The sequence below is a fragment of the Blennius ocellaris genome (genome assembly GCF_963422515.1).
Source record: "Blennius ocellaris genome assembly, chromosome: 17".
Taxonomy (NCBI): domain Eukaryota; kingdom Metazoa; phylum Chordata; class Actinopteri; order Blenniiformes; family Blenniidae; genus Blennius; species Blennius ocellaris.
The window spans coordinates 17,129,982-17,149,590 of NC_137666.1; the positions used below are offsets into that span (position 1 = coordinate 17,129,982).

The following is a 19,609-nucleotide window of genomic DNA, read 5'->3' on the forward strand; positions in this document are numbered from 1 at the left end:
TGCAATTACATAATTCAACTCCTCCAAATCCCTCCCCGGCAAGAAGCGGCGTTACTAATTCAGTTAATGTATGTCGGCTTCATATTGTGGCCGCTCACGTATGCCTTGCACTGTTTCTAGGCCCAATGAGCTGGGACGGATTTATCCTTTTCTCATATTGTATCTCCCCCCCCCCCCCCCCCCCCCCCCCCCACACACACACACACACACACACAAACAAATAAAGATTCTAGGTGTGTTTAACTGTAATCCACCAGCTCACCTCTCTTTTTCTGTTCAAACTCTTGAAATGGTTTAACCCAGGGACCGTCGCGACCGCTGGAAAATCTGGGCACCGGGAGATTCTTTTTCCAGGGTGTCATGTGTGTTTTTGCAGGAAAATTATGATTAAAAACAAATGAGTTGAAGGTAAAACTAGAAATAATTTTTTTCAAAACTCAAATGGACTTATTGTCTGTGTATTAGAGAGAAACATTGTTCTCAGCCTGATGGTTTCAACAGCTGCAGACTACGTATAAAGACTTACATGTTCATATTTAAAGCATGTAATTAGTGAATAGTTGTGGTGAGCACTCTCGCCTCATAGCGAGAAGTTCAAATACTGGTGTCAATACTGGCTGTTTGCGGTTTGGATATTCTTCTCATGGGTTCCGGGGGCTAATTGGTGACCTTAAATTGCCCCTAGGGGTGAATATGTGTGTGTGTGTGTGTTTGTCCCGTGATGGACTGGCGACCTGTCCAGGATGCAGCCTGCCCTCACCCATAGTCAGTAGGGATTTGCTCCAGCGCCCGGCGACCCTGCACAGAATTAAGTGGCGTAGAATATGGATGGATCCAAACAGCTGCTACCAATATTATCTTACAATGTGAGAAACACATCAAGTGTTGACCTTGAATGTTCTGGACAATCTGCTGCAAGTTGTTTTGATTCACTTTGATGGCCCATCAAAAACAAAAAAATAAATAAATAAAATGTATTCAGTCAGTATGTATGTTGAAAGAGATCCCCAAAAACTATGTGGGATATAGACAAAAAGCCTTTTTGCTGTTTCTCTCAAAACATAAACGCCACAAGCACAAGGGCTCCATTCATGTTTCGCTAGTTTCTTTTTTCGCGACTTGCTGGGATGTTTAATTCTTGATCGAAAAACAAGTCAACTCACGTACGTCGTAGCTGCAATTTAGCTTCATTTCCAAAGTATCTACATTCATAATGTACAGTGTGGCTCGTCATGAACTTATAAGATTGTTTAAATCACACAGTGTGTAGCCAGCTTGTTCTGAACCCAGGCTTAAAGCCCACTGATAAACTCGTCTGATTTTGCTCCAATCCTTAAAATCACTCTAAACCCAATAGCTAGTTTGAAACAAGGTGAAAACCAAGGTGTTAAACCAGTCTAAATATGACAAAATATCTTGTCTCGCCCTGGCCAAAACCCCATCTCAACTAAACTAGTAGAAACCTAATCCAATAAACCAGTTTACACCAAATCCAATAACTTCAGTTCATGACCAACTTGTAAACTGGTCTGAACATGCTCCTATAACTTGTTTGAAACTTGACTAAAACAAATTGTAAACCAGTCTAGTAAAACCCATCAAGCTCGAAAACCAGCCTCAGGTTAAAAAGCTGTGATTTAACCTGTTCAGTCCCACTGGAGCTGTCAGTGGCGAGGGCCAGATGGGGCTAAGGGGGCTCGCTGAAGTCCAGTCACCAGTGCAGGAGGCGGCGGTAAACCTTAGTCGAGCAGAATCAATCCTCCTGAGAGGGGGCGAGTGTGTAAGTGTGTGTGGGCGCCTGACGCAGGGTTTAGAGAAAGTGACGGGAACCGAGTGGAGGTTGTAAATAAATCCTGTAACGGCAGCTCTCGAAGCATGAAGCCCGCGGAGGTTAATGTGGCGAGTGCAGGCGGATCGGAGGTAGCCGTTGCACGACTGCAGTTAGTGGAGTCAACACTTACTAATGCTGAGCTTACAAACGGCAGCACAGGCACGGCGGCCGGCACTAACCACACTTTAACTATCAGCATCACCTCGGCGGAAGGTTCATTCATTACCAACAGCGGGGAAAAAATGACTCATCAGCGTCACAGCTGCAGCCACTGCGTGTTGTAGACACACATCTGTGCTGTACCCATCATTAGTGCCGACACGATAATGCTGCAGCTCTTCAGAGTTCAGTGGCCTTCACTTCTGGTCTCGTTTCAAATATGGCAATCAAAGACCTTTCATAGACTGACAGTTTCATCAATCATCCATTGACAGTGTTTACACCTATCTGTTGATCTTTACACAGTGTAAATTACTCAGTTGCAACTCGAGATTTCTTTCTTTGAAGATACAGTATGCGATAGTCAAAATTTTATTTTAATGCAGTCAATATCAATCTTAAAAGACAATTTGATGATGCACCGAAACTGGTCTGAATGCTGTCGAATAACTGGTGTGAAACCAAGTATCCCGAGGCCCAAACACAAATGTAGATTATTTAAATCTAATCCAGTAAATTCTGAATTACAAGGCTAGTCCCAGGCCAAACTAGGTCAAAAAACAAAGTATCACCAGACACAAATCCAACAGTAAACAGTGTAAACCCAGTCTAATGACTACGGTAATATGAAACCATGCTAAACCCAGGCTAAAGTCAAATAGTAAACTCGTTTGAACTTGGTTCAATGACTGGTCTAAACCCAATCTAGTAACTAGTTTGACACAAGGATAAAACTCGGTCCAAACCCAAGTTATAAACTGGCTGAAATATTGTCAAATGACTCCTCTGACTCAATAGCCATCCCAGACCAGAACCCAGTTGTAAATCAGCCAAAAGTCAATCCAATAAGTCGTCTCCAACCTGGCTAAACCCAGGTTATATTCAAACTTCAAACAATCTAAACCAGCTCCTGTAACTAGTCTGAAAAATTGCTGAAATCATATCAAAACCAAGTTGTGAACCCAGTTGAATAACTAGATTGGAACAAGGCTAAAACCAGGCTTAACCCACTTACGCTGGCATAAACCCAGGTCAAACCAGTCCAAACCTCGTCTAATAAACCATTCTAAACCAAGTCCAATCTCAAACCAGGCAAAACCCCCGTTCATATCTAACGTGTCTGAACCTGCTCCGATAACTCGTCTGAAAATATGACTAAAACCACGTTACAATAAGACACAAGACAGAAAGACGCGGTGAAGACCTGGAGAGGGACGGACACCCTCTGTGACATAACGCTAACACCCGGCAGGACTTTTCCATGGCGACGCTTTAAAGCCCCCGAGCTCCTCTTCAGTCCTCGGGGCCCCATTGGGTTACCTCCTCCTGCCTGTAATACTCTGTCATATTGCATGTTCATGATGTGACTTTGTACCTTCGTTAATATTCATGATACGTCAGGCTACCTGGGCTCTTATCTGTCTCCGCTGTGACAGGCGTCTCCGTATCCGAGGCGGCAGCCTGCGTTCTGACAGAAAACACGAGAGAAATTTAGGACCTCCGGGGAAATGGAAATGCTGTCTGATGTTTATCAAACTGTCACTTGGTTTGGTTGTTCACATCGTGCTACATTTTCTTTTTGGCTTTTTAAAGGACTCTGAGAAAATGGCGGAGGGGTCCAAAGACCAGGGAGGCTCGGGCGCCACTGATCCAGAGGAAGACTCCCCCAACATGATTGTCTACAGAAAGGCAAGGCTTTCCGTGTGTGTGTGTGTGTATGTTTATGTGTGTGTGTGTGTGTGCGCCATACATGACGTGAGAAACATACGCCGAGAACCAGTGACCTGCATACAGGCTCCTGACAGCGCTCTGGTCCGTATCAGTGTGCATCTCCCACTCCTCCGGTTTTTCGCTGTCAAGGTGTCAGGAAGCTTCCGTTTCATCCATCTTTGAAAGACGCCGGGCTCGGCCTCGCTTTGTCCCTAATCTGCCTCCGGGAGACTCTCCCCACCGCCGTATCCATCACAAACTTCAGCCCTCCTACGTTTTAATAAGCTCTCAATCTCCTCTTTTTCCAGGGGTTGGGGCACGGTGGGGCCATTTCAGTGTCATGGGTAATTACCTCCTCCCCGTGGCATCTCGCTCTCGATAGCAGCTGTTTGATTGGAGGGGGTTCAGCAGCATCGAGGGCTAATTACGTGGATGTATGGGGAGAAGTGGCTGGGATTGGGCAGTTAGAGCGTGGGTAATCCCCAACTCCCTACAAACCCCCCACCACCACCACCACCACCCTCTTAACTCTGACCAATAGCTTGTTATCTCGCTGCTACGACAGCTTCTCGAAAAATCTTTTGATCAGACTTTAACCAAGACATCCACTTTCTGGCAACACGCATTCTGCCTTGATTATGGTACAAAAAGCGAGCTGCGAGCAGGCCGCACTTGACAGATTCTGTCTCGCTGTCCCACTTAATTTTTTTTTTTTTTGGTTTCATCTTACTCCTAATGACTGTCCATTCGTATCGAGAGGTAAACAGATTAGCAGCCGGATGTGGGAATTATGACTTTGTCAGTTGGTTAAAAATTTCCTCTTTTAGTTGGCAGTTGCGTAAGAGTTCAGGACTCCATCCAGATAGACACGTTCACGTTAATGAGCATTCAAAAGTCAGCTCAAAAACATCTTTTTGGACTTACACGACGGCATGAATATGCAAACTCCTGGACTGTAACCAGGAATGTTCTGGCTGCCAACCACTACACCACCAGCTTAGGGATTTTTTTTTTTTTTTTTTTTTTTTTTTATAAATCTGTGTAATAAACACTTCCAGCTCACCTGGAAAACTGTCAGGACATCCTTTGCACTCTGGATAAGTCTCTCATGCTGCCTGTGTTAATAATGCTCCTGGCATCGTGCACGCACAACAAAGTGTCACACGTCAGCAGTTGGCAGGATAAGAGGTGGTGAAAATGCACTGCCAGCAACAACTCACTCTCCTACTGTAAACACACACACACACACACACAGCAGTGTGGGCACTTCCAGCCTCCTAAAGTATCTACCAGGAATCCAGAAGTGATTACCAATAATTGCATATAACAAAAGGCCTGAACCCTGGATTTCGCCGTCACACAGAAGCAGCGGTTTGTGAGTGTTTGTGCGTCCGTTCTGCACGGTAACAGATTCACTGTTTATGCAGCTTTGAGCACCCCCCCCCCCCCCCCCCCCCCCCACACACACACACACACACACACACACACACACACACACACACCCCTCCAAGAAGCTGTCACGCTGCAGGAGAGAACATACTGTTGTTGCATGTAACACTGGGTATCTTTGTGGATTTCACGGCGCAGCTTCATTATGTAACGCGACACAAGCCCGCAGGCAACGCATTTAAGAGGCTAGTTTTTTGCTTGTCAGGATGCTGCCTGAGGGAATGTTCATCATTTCATGTTTTGCTCATTCGCAGTGACAACAGACAGATGATTCTGAGAGTGACAGGATTTTCTGCCCCTTTGAAAAAGAAAAAGAAAACCCAAGAAACTCTGAACACAACAGGGCTCCTTAATAATTTTTTCCCAATATATTTTACATTGATTATAAGAGAAATTAAAGCTAAAACTTACACGAAACCTAATTTATGCACATTATCTATATGTCAGTGGTTCAGGATCCTCTTGTGGGCACACTGAAAATAATTTTTGGGAAATAGTTCCCAAGGTGGAATTGACAGCATTCCGACTGACAGAACAGGAGAAAAATGCAACTTTTCTAAAATGCTGCTACAGCGCAGATGCACCACACGTGTGCTGTGTGTGTGAGACGCTTTGGCCATATCACAAATGTTTCCCCTTCCTGCACTGTGATCTGTGACCTCAGTGTCCGTCCAACTTAAGATGTCAAAGAAGCCTCAGCGCGGCGAGGTGCTGGGTCTTTGAGGGCTGAGCGCCCATGGCCTCTGGTCTCAGCGGGTGTCCAGCGCAGTGCGATGTGAAGAAGCTGCTTGCAGTGAGGCAGATGGCTCGCAATATGCTCTGTCGCCCGGGAAAACACTGTCAGCTTCATCATGGAGGCTTTAAGCCTCCTGTCAGCTGGAAGACATCTGACTGCACCGAGCGCCGTCCCCACAGACGCAAATATTGCAGAGCACTTTGTAAAAATGTTTCAAAGTTAAGGGTTAAAACGACTTCACTTATGCGGCTGTATCTGCTGAGGTGAAAAAAAAAAAAAAAAAAGGTATTAAGTTAACTGTGTAGGCAGTTAGACAAAGGTGAGAGTGATGTATTTAGCCATTAGAGAGGCTGAGTACTGGAGAGAGAGGGGGAGTCGTCTCAGTCCGTGCAGCGGAGGCGCTGCAGTCTCCTCCGTCTCTCTCCTCCCATGAAAAGAGGATGGCAAGCACAACAATCCAATAAGTGCAGGACGCCACACCGCCTCAAGAAGGCACAGGCATACAAACACTTTATGTTTCTGTGTCTTATGGGGACTTTTCACTGACTTATATTTGTTTCCTAAATTCTGCTATAACTGCTGCAATCAGGAGCAGCAGCACATGAGCACTGTGGCCGTAGGAAATAGTCCAGAGCGTCATGACTCCCAGCCCATATTCTCCTGGGACTCGTAGCTTTAAAGTTGACAGTCACCTTGGAATAGCATTCTGGCTTCTTCGTCTGTCCACATGAATGCACGTATGCTCGCCATTGTTAATAGTTATTTGCCGTTGTTCTCTGTGCATGTGTGTGGTTGTGGTTTCAGTGCAAAAACAACCACCGTCACCCGCTAGTGGCCTGGCATGTTCACTACATCAGTTTCCGCTTTTCTGCCATTTCAGTGGAAACAGACATCGTTTTCAACATGTTGCCATGTCAACGCAAAAGTTTTCTGAAGTGAACACAAAAAAACGATGCGTTTTCACTTCAATCATCAATGTTCCATGTAAACTATACCGAGATGTTGCATGGTCACACACGATGCACACACAGAGGCTTCATGTTCCCATAAGTTGTGTTACATCGACTTACATTCATTTCCTGGTGATTTACTCCTAACTTAAAAGTAGCTACTTATCTCACTGTTACTTTGTCCAAATCACAAGTTTGATCGTGAAACATTTTTTTCACCTAAATTGTTTTGTTCTCCCTCCTGTGGACCTCCATTTTTGCTCGCCACAGCCATGAGGCCCCTTGGGTTAGTGGGTTTCAGTCCTCACACACACACACACACACACACACACACACACACACACACACACACACACACACACACACACACACACACACACACACACACACACACACACACACACACACACACACACACACACACACACACACAACATGCAGCTGCCTAAATCGATCACACAAAAGAGTTGATTTGTTTACAAACAAACTGGAATGTGTAGCCATAAAACTGTGTTTATGTTTTGCCCACTGATGTCATGTTTGGAAACCTGCCACAAGGGTTTCTGGGATGTCAAAGATGGTGTCGCGGCAGCTCAAGTGGAAATATCAACATTTGACCATTTCAATCTGAAAAAAAGCCAGACTTTCTCAAAAATAGGTTTTCAAGCGACGAGAAAAATAATTGTTTCTTAACGGTTTCTCAAATACGAACCAAACTTTTTCAACAAACGAGGGAATCATCTGTGAAATATAAATTCTGGAAATACACGTTTGTATGAGTGTCATGACAACTTTCCTTCAGAAAGGTATTGACAACGTATTAAACATGTACATCAACAACTAAAACTGGGTTCTACGTTTTAAATGTTTCCCGTGTGGACTGTTGGTAGAGTAACTTTCATACAGACTACTTGTGCCTGGCTGAGGATTTTGCTTCCCTCTGTTTGCAGCTCTCTGCAGACAGCATATGCTTGGTAGATGAACAAGGAACTGGCACCAGGAGACTCGCAAAAAACCAGCAAATCCAACCATGAAGAGAGGCACTGCTGTGCCAGGAAATGCAATTAAGCTGAGGAGAGAGGCCACTTTACTGTTCTGTTGGGGTAAAGCTCACAAACTATTAATAGCTAACATCTCTCCTGCCTGAGAGCATGTGTGTGTAAGTGTGTATGAGTGTGTGAGTGTGTGTGTGAGTGTGTCCTCCCCGCTTTTCACCTCTGTGACTTTTGGACCAAAACTCTTTTTGGGCTGCCACACGGAGAGAGGATTGAGGATTTGTGCTGTTCTGCTTCATCCTTTCATTCAAGCTATTAAATGTGTGATTGGATAATCCTTGGTGGCACACCTGAAGGCGACTTACCCAGCAGTAGCACACGGTGGTGTCCGTCCCCCCCGAACCTCCATCCATATGGCTTTTAGGACCAATTAGTGAAGAACTGTGAGAGGACGTTTAGAGCCACGTCTTGGTGCCCGCAGGCCTTCTGGACATGGTTTATACTCTGTTAACAGAAAAGAGTTTGTTGAAAATGATCTTTTGGCTCGGTATCGCCAAGGATTTTTTTTTTTTTCCCTGCTGTAATCGTGATGCACAGTATGAGCTCAACCTGCGGGCAGCTTAGTCCACTGCCAAAATGTTTGAAGTCGTCGACAGGTGGAATTTAAAGAGGACATTTGTGGTCTTCTGAAGATAACTCATGCTGTTGTCTATTTTCACCTGCGTATATGTCTGACATCTAGTTGCAGCAGGCTACCGTTTATTTCTATCCATCAGTTGTGAGTATAAGACAAGCGATGTATATGGCCCATATCACACCCACACCCACTTCCAAACCCCCAAATGGCTGAAAGTAGCCATTTGTCTTTTTTTTTTTTTGCACTACCACACAGTTTTTCCTATTCTCCTCCTCCTTTTCTTTTTTTCCCCAGCCTTTCTTCTGCTTCGTGCTAATTAATAATTGAAGTCCATTTCAAGCATTTCGTCTTCAGAAAAATATCTGGTCCTCTGAGACATGATATCCCCCTCTCCGCCCATTCATTTATTTATACCCAGCACATTTTTTTTTATGATCACTTGTTATTTTTATCCTTGCATGTGCTTCTCAATGCGGTGAGCAGCGAGCGACATGTGAAGCGGGGTGAGGAAAGGATTTGTTATGGTTTCAGCGTGTTAAGAAGCAGCATAATCCCGCTTTGTTTGAACATGTGTTTGAATTTTCATGATAATGATGCTTGGTCTTGCAGCGAAATCAATTGAGGTGACAAACAAGAGCTATTGCACCCGTTTCACACTGGATAGCTGTCGAAGCGAGTGTGACAAAAGAGGAATTAATAAGTTAATGTCATGTGTAGTGCATGGCTGACAGCTGATTAGGTTTAAAGTCACACTTTGGAAAATGTGTCTATTTAAAACCTTTTAAAATGAGATAATAAGTCAATGTGTCACGCTCGATGTGGGGGTACTGGAGTTATCAAGCTCATCAGGTAGCTCGTCTGGACAGGTTTGGAAATTTTGCATTCATATTTTTTTTTTTTATAAAAATGCAGATTTAATAACAAATACATCCAAGGCTAAAACTCTGTAAGTAATAGTTAGAAATAAACCCCCGACTGAAGTGAATTAATACTTGATGCTTCTTTAAAAGATCATTAACACATGTTTCAAAGTCATTTCAGTTCAGTTAATGCATACAACCCAAATTATTCAGTAAATTGACAACATATAACCTATAAATACACTCTGAAACTTCAGTGCAAGAAAACATGACTACATTACAAAAAAAGGCTTTTAATAAATGTCTTTATGGTGTTCATTTAGTCATGAAATGTCCCCAATGACCTTTTAAATTGAAATTTATTTCTTTTACTCTGTAGCACTTTGAGATTGCTTAAATGCATTGCAAATAAAATCTAGTATTATTCATTATTATGGTGTAATGAGACTTCACACACACATGCATACATAGGATTTATCTTCAGTGGCAGGTAGCGAGCTTTCAATTCACTGCATGTGAGGTGTTATATTGCATTTGCAAGTTGTTAGTTTTCCAACATATCTACTAATACGTAAACCGTGTGACACCTAGTGGACGAGTCAAGAACTGCATTTACGTTCACTGAAAATGCTCCAGCTTCAGTTTATTTGCACAACTTCTGCATTGATTACATGAAATGTGTCTAAAAACTACAGCCATTGGCATGGACAGTGACTGACCAGAGTGAACGGAATCACTCTAAATGGCAACTTCCCGCACCATTGATTCGCAGCCCCAGCAGGGACCGACAGCTGGTTGGTTTGAAGGGAGGCTGCGCTGCCCGTCTCCCTGCTGCCACCCATGAGTCACACTCTCTCGTCTCTCTGAAGTGGCCCCGGGGGCCCCGTGGAGGGCATATCTGTCCTCTATTTCAGAGTAACCTCCATCCGAGGCGTCTACGGGCCAACGTCCGCCCTTCCCCTGTGCACTTAAGATAGCAGCGAGCTGTGGGTATCACCTCCGCAGCTGCAGGAGGAGCTTTTATCGTGCCCGGGTGTTTATCTGAGGCCGGACTCTCGCCGTCACGCCGTGTGTCCGTATGCTAAGTGCCAGTGTGGAGCCGCTTCCCCTCTTGGACCAATAAGATAAAACAACAGTAACGACAGTCTGTTACGTAACCACCTCCTGTCTGTTAAATGTCTGTTAAATGTGTCTCTTGTTTCCAGCAAAAAAAGCAGAAGGACCAACACATGAAAATCCTGGAAGTCCGCTTGAAAAACAAAACGTAACGGGATAATAATTCAGTGTTTTGGCAGCCGGCGTTCTGTGTTGACAGGATTATTCACCTCGTCCACAGAGATTTGCTCTGATTGAAATGAAAGGCTTTTTTTTTTTGTCCTCCAGTGAGGAGAGTCCTTGTGCCGGCAGCGCCTCTTCTGCTCTCCTCTCGCTTGCTTAACAATGTGCTCTTAAAGACGTGCATTTAATAATGCAGCCACTGTTGTGCTTTTTATTGCGAGCGGAGAGAAAAGCTGCGTTTGCATGTATGGTGATGTTACTGCGGAGGTTTATGCAGGTGGGGGGGGCGGGGGGGGGGGCTCCAAATCTGAGTCACTGAGGGAGCGCTAACACAGGAAATATTCATACAACTTGCAGGAATTTCCACAATCCATAAAATCCCCATTAACGGTTGATGTGTATTAGCATCATTGGGGGAGATCCGGTCCGGTTAAACGGTTTTTGATGATGCAGATGAGGAATAAACTCATGTGTCATCGTGAGTGGTCAATACTAATGGCTTATTGGAAGCAGCTCTGACATTTCGCCCAGCGAAGGCTGCTGGTCTCGGGGGCCCTCGGGGGGGCTTCGCTGACACCCTCCACAATGACTCGCTGGGTGAACTGTACGCCCGCGGCGGCGCTGACACACCGAGTTAGAGAAAAATGGGATACAAGGAGAGAAGAAGATATCACATTTGCACGCGGGTTGTAACATTTTGCAGAAAACAGTGGAAGGGAGAGAAACTAATAAAGTCCCTCCTCGAATGTTATCCCTGCAAGTATCCCTTTCAGTTATTAAAGGAGAAAAAAAAGAGACATTCACAGAATCTAAATCTGAATTTTGTTCAAACAGGAAGTGAAAATCAACATCAAACTGAGTGGGGGGGAAAAAAGAGAAATAGTGTAAATTGTCAAATGTGGCTAACTATTGCAAATCTGCTGAAGTTTCTAGGACCATTGAAAAGTTAAGACAGTTAAAGTGAAAATTAAAAGTAAAACTACTTAAAGGGCTACAACGACTGAACTGATAACTACTGAAAACTTACTTTCTGCTCTGAATTGTGTGTGTCAAACAATACGAGGAAGTTGATCTTCTAATGGAATGAAGCTTTTTATTTTATTCATGTTTCCATACCGGCGTTTGCATCATCAGTCCTCGGTGATGGATTAAAACTCAGCCCGGCGGTGCTGTTTGATGAGCGCGGGTCATTAACGTGGCTCGGTGTGCAGCGGACGGGAGCTGCAGTCTGCCTTCGCTCTGCTCGGCTGGTGGAAATGCGGCGGCTAATTGAGCGATAAGGATGCAGGAGCAGATGCTCCGTTTGTCCTGCTCAATAAAGTGATCGCATCAAAACCAGTGAGTGAAACGTTCATGACTAATGAGACTGACCGCGTTCTTGTAGCTGCCTGTTGTTCATGTTTTACAACTTTAATCCGGAGTGCAGCTTCAAACCTCTGGAGACGTTGTGTAGAAATGCTCCTCGCCTCCTCTCGTCCCATTTCCACTTCCAATCAAAGGAAACTTGGGTGTTCTTTTTTTTCCTCTCATAGTGTTACACTGAGAAAGTCCTCAATACATTGAATGGATCTAATGAATGGAGCAGCTCTGATGGAGGAAACAAGCAGACATAATTCAGCATTTATTAAATCTGAAATTAAAAGGAGTGCTAAATAAATGGAGAAACAAATGGTTGTTAAGCATTTCAACACATTTTGTGTTAAAGAACATTTTAAGGCATACTTTTTGTGACTTTTGAGAGTTCGTCTTTAAAAGTTACTCTCCAAGAATAAACATTGGAAAAATTTAAATATATAGGACCCAGTATTAGTTGATATACATCTCTCACAAATTGTCAATGCCTTTATGAAGGGAATTCGTCATTACACTTGTACAAACACATATTTCCAGCATTTAAATTTCGTGAAACATCCCCGGGTTTGTTGACATATTAGTGTAAGAGAAACCCGAGCCAATCTGTGGGCATGATTCTGTTTGCGAGATCTCGATTTTCAACTGGAAAAAAGGTTAACGATCAGTTTCACAAGATTTAAGACTATTCTTGTGATTTGTAAACTCCTTCTTTGAGAAAGTCTGGCTTTTTTTCAGGTTGAATTGGTCAGTGTTGATATGTTCGTTTCAGCTGCTATATCCCAGCTTGATATCCCAGAAACCCTTGTGGCAGGTTTCCAAACATGACGTCAGTTAAGGAAAGATAAACTTATTTAACTTAATTATGATTTGTTTGTAAACATATCGACTTGGGTGTGATCGATTCATGCAAATGGTTGGAAATTTGTGTCAATAAGTGGTAATGGTCTTGTTTTCGTGTGTTGGTTTATTCTTTGTGCAGAAGTGAGACATTTTATTGGACATGTATTTTAAAGATTAACTTTAAAAAAGAAAAGAAAAATATCAACTAAATGATGGAGCCCCAGACATCACATCGTGCCTTTAGCTATGCCACATTTGCTTTTGGAACCGAGTTAGCCTCGCTTTTTAGCCTGTTAGCTGTTAGCTCATATTGATGCTGTCGGATCACAACATCACTGTGAAAAACTCTATTTCATGGCCAGAAATGACTACTTTGTGACAGCAAAACAAAGTTTTACCCATGCAATACTAAATTGATTGACACAAAATACTGACTTGTGGCCATAAAAGCCACAATACATTATGGAATTTTGAGCACAATTTAACGTTTTATATCAGCTGTCATGTCTGGGGCTTGATAAAATGTAATAATATTTAGTTGTGTAAAACTGATCATCTTATAACAAAAAACAATCTCTAAACATTCTAATAGGAATTTTCATATTTGTGTGTCCTGCAAAACCTGTGTTTTTATCTGATATAGTTATCAGATAGTGTTAAAGACACAAGAAAAATCTGTTAAACAGCTTCATATAGGAAACACGGCTTGTCACAATGAGATAAGAAATGTGTCGCTCCATGAGAATTGTGTGATCGGAGGTCGAAGCAGGTGGGATTCTGATGTAGGAGTGAGGGTCCGCAGGTGGAGCTGCAGGTAAAGATGGAGGGTCTGTGACTCTGTGTTCCTGATGAGTCACTGTGTTAGTGCCGCCGTTCGAGGGCAGAGCAGGATGACCTGTGCCCCCGACCACCACCACCACACCACCACCACCACCCTACTCCCTCCAAAGCCCCCCTGACTCAGTAACTCTGCCCCTCGGGATTCCTCGGTTGGAGTAAATGTTGCGACAGCAGCGCTCCGTCCAATGATTAACTGGACAAAATGACTGAAATGTCCTTGTGGGTTTGTCCTGTGAAGCCACATCAGGTCCAAACCAGTAACCTCATTATTGAGGTTTGCAGATGACACAGTTCGAATTTCTCTTTTCGCCAGCCATGATTACGTCCAGATTGTCAGTGTTCCTTTAAATGTCACCAATATAAGTTTGGTAGCAGTTACAGAAGACCTCACAGTACCATGTGGCCCTATTTCATATTTTTATGGTATGATGAGATCAAGTTTAAGTTTTGTTTATGTGTGTTTGAGCCACTAACTCCATCAGCCTCAGTGTAAGAAAAACATTACTCAAGTATAAACATTTTTAATATAATAATGTTTTAGCTATTGGGTCATTTTAAGGAAAGTCATGAGATTATGGGGTTGAAAAAAAAAAAAATTTCCTGTGTCAAAATGTATCATAGTTGACCTGAGCAGTATGTGAAGGGACAAGAAAACTCTGAAACAGATCTTGAAATATCCTTTATCAACACGATTGTTCAAATTCTTCATTAAGGTGTTTAATAGCGTCACTGATCAAGGCCCCAGAGAGGAAGACTTTGGAAAATCCTTTCTCAGCATCAACGTGCCCGAAACCAAAGAAATGTGTAATAATTCCGGGGGGAAAAAAACCTATTCTGCTGTGTGTCCTGTCATCATGAACATCTCGACTGCTGAGGTCAGACATGAAAAACTGAAAACAACCTTCTTCAAGGTAGTCAAGACCCCCTAACCCGGTTCAAGGCCAAGACCAGAGCAACCCAAGATGATCTGAGGAATGTGTTGGTGAGCACTACAATGTCACTTAAAGGGTTAATTATCTATCAGTCTGCCAGTGACATCTTTTTGTTTCTTTAATTACAGGAAGTTCTACCAAGATTTATAGCTTGTTGTGAAGTAAATGGTGTCAGTTCAGATCTGAAGAGTGATGTGAAGTAGGCTGCTGGGTTTTTTTTTCCCCGTGGTGTGAGCGCGTTGCATAATCAGTGAGTGATTTCCCTTTTTTTTTCTTTCTTTCTTTCTTTCCAGCATTGGAAGTACCGGTAATAGAAATGTCCTTCTGGGAGACCTTGCTGCGTGTCGGCTCCCATTTCCACTGCAATTGTTCTGTCAATAACTCACGCGGCAAAAGGCCAAATCCATAACAAAGCGGGGATTACTTTCATCAAACACAGCGAGGAAAAACCTGCGCTGGAGGAAAAAAATGCCACGTCTGTTGTGCAGCTCGACTCGGTGCAGGTCTCACCTGCTCTTAAGCTCTGGTTTCCTGGCAAGCGTTATTAGTGATTTACAAGGGGGTTGTTTTGTAATATTGCCGCCCTGTGCACGCACACACACGCTACACACACATACACACATCTGCGAGATAACCATTATTAATTCCACTTTTCCTCTCGAATACTGACATGTCAGGCAACATGAGCTTGATTCATTCAGACACTCCTCCACAGCCAGGCTTTAATTTGACACTGCTGCGTTGGCTCTGGGTGGAAATGGGTCTTCATTAATGTGTGTGTGTGTGGGAGGGGGGGGTAGAAAGTGGGGACAGGGTGCCGAAGCTTTCAAGCTGCTAATAATGATGACAATCGATCAGGGCGAGGCCGGAGAGGCAGATGAATGGTGGCATCGCCAGAGGAGCTAACGCAGTTAGAGCCACACCTCAGGAGCCACAGCTGGCAGAAAGCGGCAGACCCACGCTCATAAATGTGCCGTTCGCTTTCCGAACGGAAGGATCCTGCAGCAGAACGCCTGTCATGGTCTCCAGAGGTCTGCCCCCGTGACCGACCATATGAAGACAGTTTAACACTTGTACCCTAAACAACCATGAACTCCTTTTAGTTTGTTGTGCTTTATCTGACATCGTACAATGTTTTGTTTTTCCGATCTTTGCAAACTATGGGGAGACTGCAGCGAGGATAAATGGGGCGCGATTGCTCAGTTCCTTTTGCATTTAGCCGGCGCTCGATTCAGACTAATGTGATGAGTGACATCCTGTGCAAACAAGAGTATATTAATATATAAATATAAATCCTGTTTACAAATGGAAACCACCTTTTTGTCCTTTAGTTCTCCGTGGAGAGATTGTGTTTTTGTAGGAAGTTATTTATCATTATAGAGCCTCACAGCAAGTAAATCTGAATCTGGTTAATAAAGTAAAAGCAGTGTAAAAACTATTAGTAACAGAGAAGGATTTCTAAAAAGATCGAAAGAGTAAAGAAGTAGTGCAACACAGAGGATACCTTATCGATAAACGTCGTGGGGAACCAGCTGAGGAAATGCTTCTCTCCATGATCTGGGACAAACTGTCTGACTAAATCCTCAGGGAGTCCTCATAGTGGCTTCACTATTCTCATGTAATGTCACATTTTAGGAATGTTTTTGACATGCTTTAAGACCAAATTAAAGTTTAAGCGAGTGTGTGCAGCGTGTAAAGTCTGTAATGTGCTTGTAAATGGTTTTATTTGAATTTTTGTGACTTCAGTTGATGAAGTCTGCACTTCAGTTTTCATCGGTATCCTCTAAATTCGCCTTTCACACTCAAACTTTGTACTTATTTCCAGATTTTGTGCTCGAAATACATCAAATTGATGGATTTTACTTTAACTTCTTAAATAAAAGTTTCCCGAACAATTATCCAGCTTAAACGTGAAATTCTGAGTCGTTAATTAGACAATAATCACAGTTTTATGCCGAGCATGTGCAAGTCATAATGCTAATAATGCTAAATGGCATTAAACTGAGGCTATGCCATCACGATAGACAGATTTAGTGCTCGATGATGCTCATTAGCAGATCTGCAGTGTTTTATCTCACTAATACAAGGTCATGAGCATCACCTCTCCACGGTGTTCGCTTCCCAAACTTGGCTTCCCTTTCAGATGTATTCTTCTGGTTTATTCTTTCTGAATAATGTTTTATTCATTGTGTATGATAGTAATATCCTGAGTCCAGAGTGCTCTCAGCTGCTGCTGTGGAGGACACGATAAGACCATTCTGATGCACGACGCCGTATGAAGCAGGTGTGGCTGAGCAGACCGTCCCCCGCTGAATTACGGCCCGCTGCCACACGCAGATTGCATCCAGCCGGGGAGAGAAAGCGCAGAAAAAAGAGCCTTCACTTCATTTTGAGATGTGTTGGGAGGATATCAGATCACAGAGCGTGGCCGGGCTGCCTTTCGAAGAAGCCTGTTCAATAATTCAGGGTGTGTGGGGGGAGGGGGGGGGGGGGGGGGGGGGGGGGGGGGGGGGGGCAATGGTTCGGCTGCAGATTCTGGCTTAGCAGATGTAACAGATGGTTGGTTTTTGGTTTCCTCCCCGAGGTGAAACTGAAGGAAAAGATTCACTAGAAAATGAAGCTGCTGCTGAGCCTTGTGTTAGCGCCCACTGTTGACTTTATAGACGATCAATCAGCAGTAAGTGAGAATATTGGTTTGTGAAAACTGCCACCGACGTCCTCTTTAAATCCCTCTTTAATATTTGAACCACTGAGTCCCTGATCTGTGAAAAGTTTGTCTTGCAAAATAACGACCTTGGCTGTTTTCCTTCATGAAATTTTTTGTTTGTTTGTTTCTTAAAACATTGGGAGGACTTTATTGGGTGTTGAGCATTTTCCTTTCTTTTTTTATGCTACATTCCGATTTTATAAAAACATTTTTTGCAGTAATGATCCGATTTGTTTGATAACACCCTCCATTAACATGTCCAGCTCCATGGTATCATATTTCATTCAGTGCACTCTCCTTCAAATGGATCCATGTTTCCAAGTAGTTGTTCTTGTACAAACAGGCCAAATTAACACAAAACCCTCATTCGAAAACTCCTGCAAAACTTCTTTTTTGTGTAACCATGCAATCCTGCATGTTTCATACAGAATCGGCTCCATATGCCAACTTTCTGATCGTTCACTTACTGTGTACTCACTTCCCAAATTAGGTCCTTAGTGATTTGTGAGAGTTGTGGTCCGGGTAGCACGGCCTACTTCTGCAATCTGATTGGATAATCCAAGTGATTGAAGTGGCCTTGAAAGATGCACAATGGGAGTGAATGAAAACTAAAATCAACGTCTGGAGTGGATCAAAACCTCCTGCTGGAATACTTCAATCTGATGAAAGTTTAAAATTACTCTCCGATGAGTTTTATAACTAATTACAATTAGTTTAGAAGATATTTAAGTCATTTGAAGTCTCAACTGAGAGCGTTTGCTAACCATTAGATTTTGATTGATTTGGTAAACGTCATCCAAAGTGTGTCCAGGGACTTTAAGGCCCAGCTTACACAACGTTTTGAAAACTCAGACTCTGTGTTATTCGCTGCACCCGAAACAGAAGCTTTTTGTTTTTATATGAAAACGTGTTCGGCTTTATAATGAGCTTCTCACAATCAAGAAACATTCAGAAAACTAAACTGAAAAACATCACAAGTCTTGACCCGCACGGCTGAGTTTGGCTACACACACAGTGTCCAGCTTCACCCTCCACTCTTTCACCCAGTCACTCAGTATTTCAGGCTACGTCACGTATCGTGTAATCAAACACATCGTCTGATGTAGTCACAGCCGCGTCCCGCGGAGTGTTCCGAGTGGACGAGCGGCGTGCTGAGCAAGAGGATAACAGTGTGGCAAAGGCCAGACCCCCGCCTCCCCGGACTAAGTGCAGCAAAGCATATTACAAGTGTGTGAGTGTGTGGCGCTGCCTGCTGCCCTGTGGCACTGCAAGATGAGATTTTACCTCCACATGTCAGCCCAGCTGCCTGGATTTCATTACCCGTACCTGCCAGTTGGAGGTAACAAGGCTTTATTGCCCGCGTCGTGAATTTGTCATCCAGCGAGCGACGCTGCCGCTTCCATGGCTCCTCGCCACAATTGAACTGAAGCCGCAAGAAGGAATATCTCGAGTTTTTGCTTTGTATTACACATCAGGACGCCTGCGAGTGTGCACTTCCCCATCTCTCCTGTTCACAGCGGGCCTTTTCACTTAGCTGTTACGGTAACACTCCTCACACCTAAAAGCCTGTCAGGAGCCTCATACACACACACACACACACACACACACACACACACACACACACACACACACACACACACACACACACACACACACACGCAGGTAATAGGGACATCAGATCTCCAGTAACAGCCATGTGTGGGTGACAGAAAGTGAGGGACAGGAGCCTAATGATACACAGCGGAGTTGTAAAAGCCTTTCTCTCCAGCAGCGAAGCCACGGCTGGAAAAATCCAAGCGTCTTTGAAGGTCAAGGGCTCGTCTCACCCTCTGATTGCTGGCGAAAGCGGGTGCACATACGGGAGGGTGCGCTGGGGATTGTTTGAAGCAGAGGTATAAAATATGCAGAGGATTGAAACACGGCGTCTGTCCCTGGAGGGAAGGAATTGGGAGCAGATGGCGTTATAGAATCATGACATTAAAAGAGAAAGAGAAAACTGAAGCCTTCCTTTAGATCCGAACTCGGCTAAGCTGATTAGGATGTGACTTAGCTGTGAAGTGCTGCTACATGCTAAACACATGCACACATTACAGATTTAACAGTCTCTTAATGACAGGCTAAAGCTTCTGTACGTGTTGTAATGGATGGAGCTGAGTGCGGATTGCCGCTATGTGCTATTATCATAAAGCACATTTTAAAGCTGTGTGCACATTCACTTTTATCAAATATCTCTCATCAACTCTTCTGTACAAGGATGGGCTTTATGAGCATGCAATGAGCTGTTTATAAAAGAGATTTGTACATAACGTTGAACTCTTAAATGAGCTGGATT

The 19,609-nt window shown here is 43.6% G+C and overlaps 1 protein-coding gene across 1 annotated transcript in view; it reads left to right on the forward strand.

Annotated features, from left to right (window-relative positions):
* The window catches only part of LOC308142140 (regulator of G-protein signaling 6-like), a 52,373-nt gene that overhangs the window by 887 nt on the left and 31,877 nt on the right, over window positions 1–19,609 (forward strand). Inside the window, exon 2 of the mRNA XM_080512465.1 lies at window positions 3,584–3,679. Coding sequence (XP_080368591.1) covers window positions 3,596–3,679 — 84 coding nt within the window. The 5' untranslated portion in view covers window positions 3,584–3,595. The remainder of the gene's footprint in view (window positions 1–3,583; window positions 3,680–19,609) is intronic.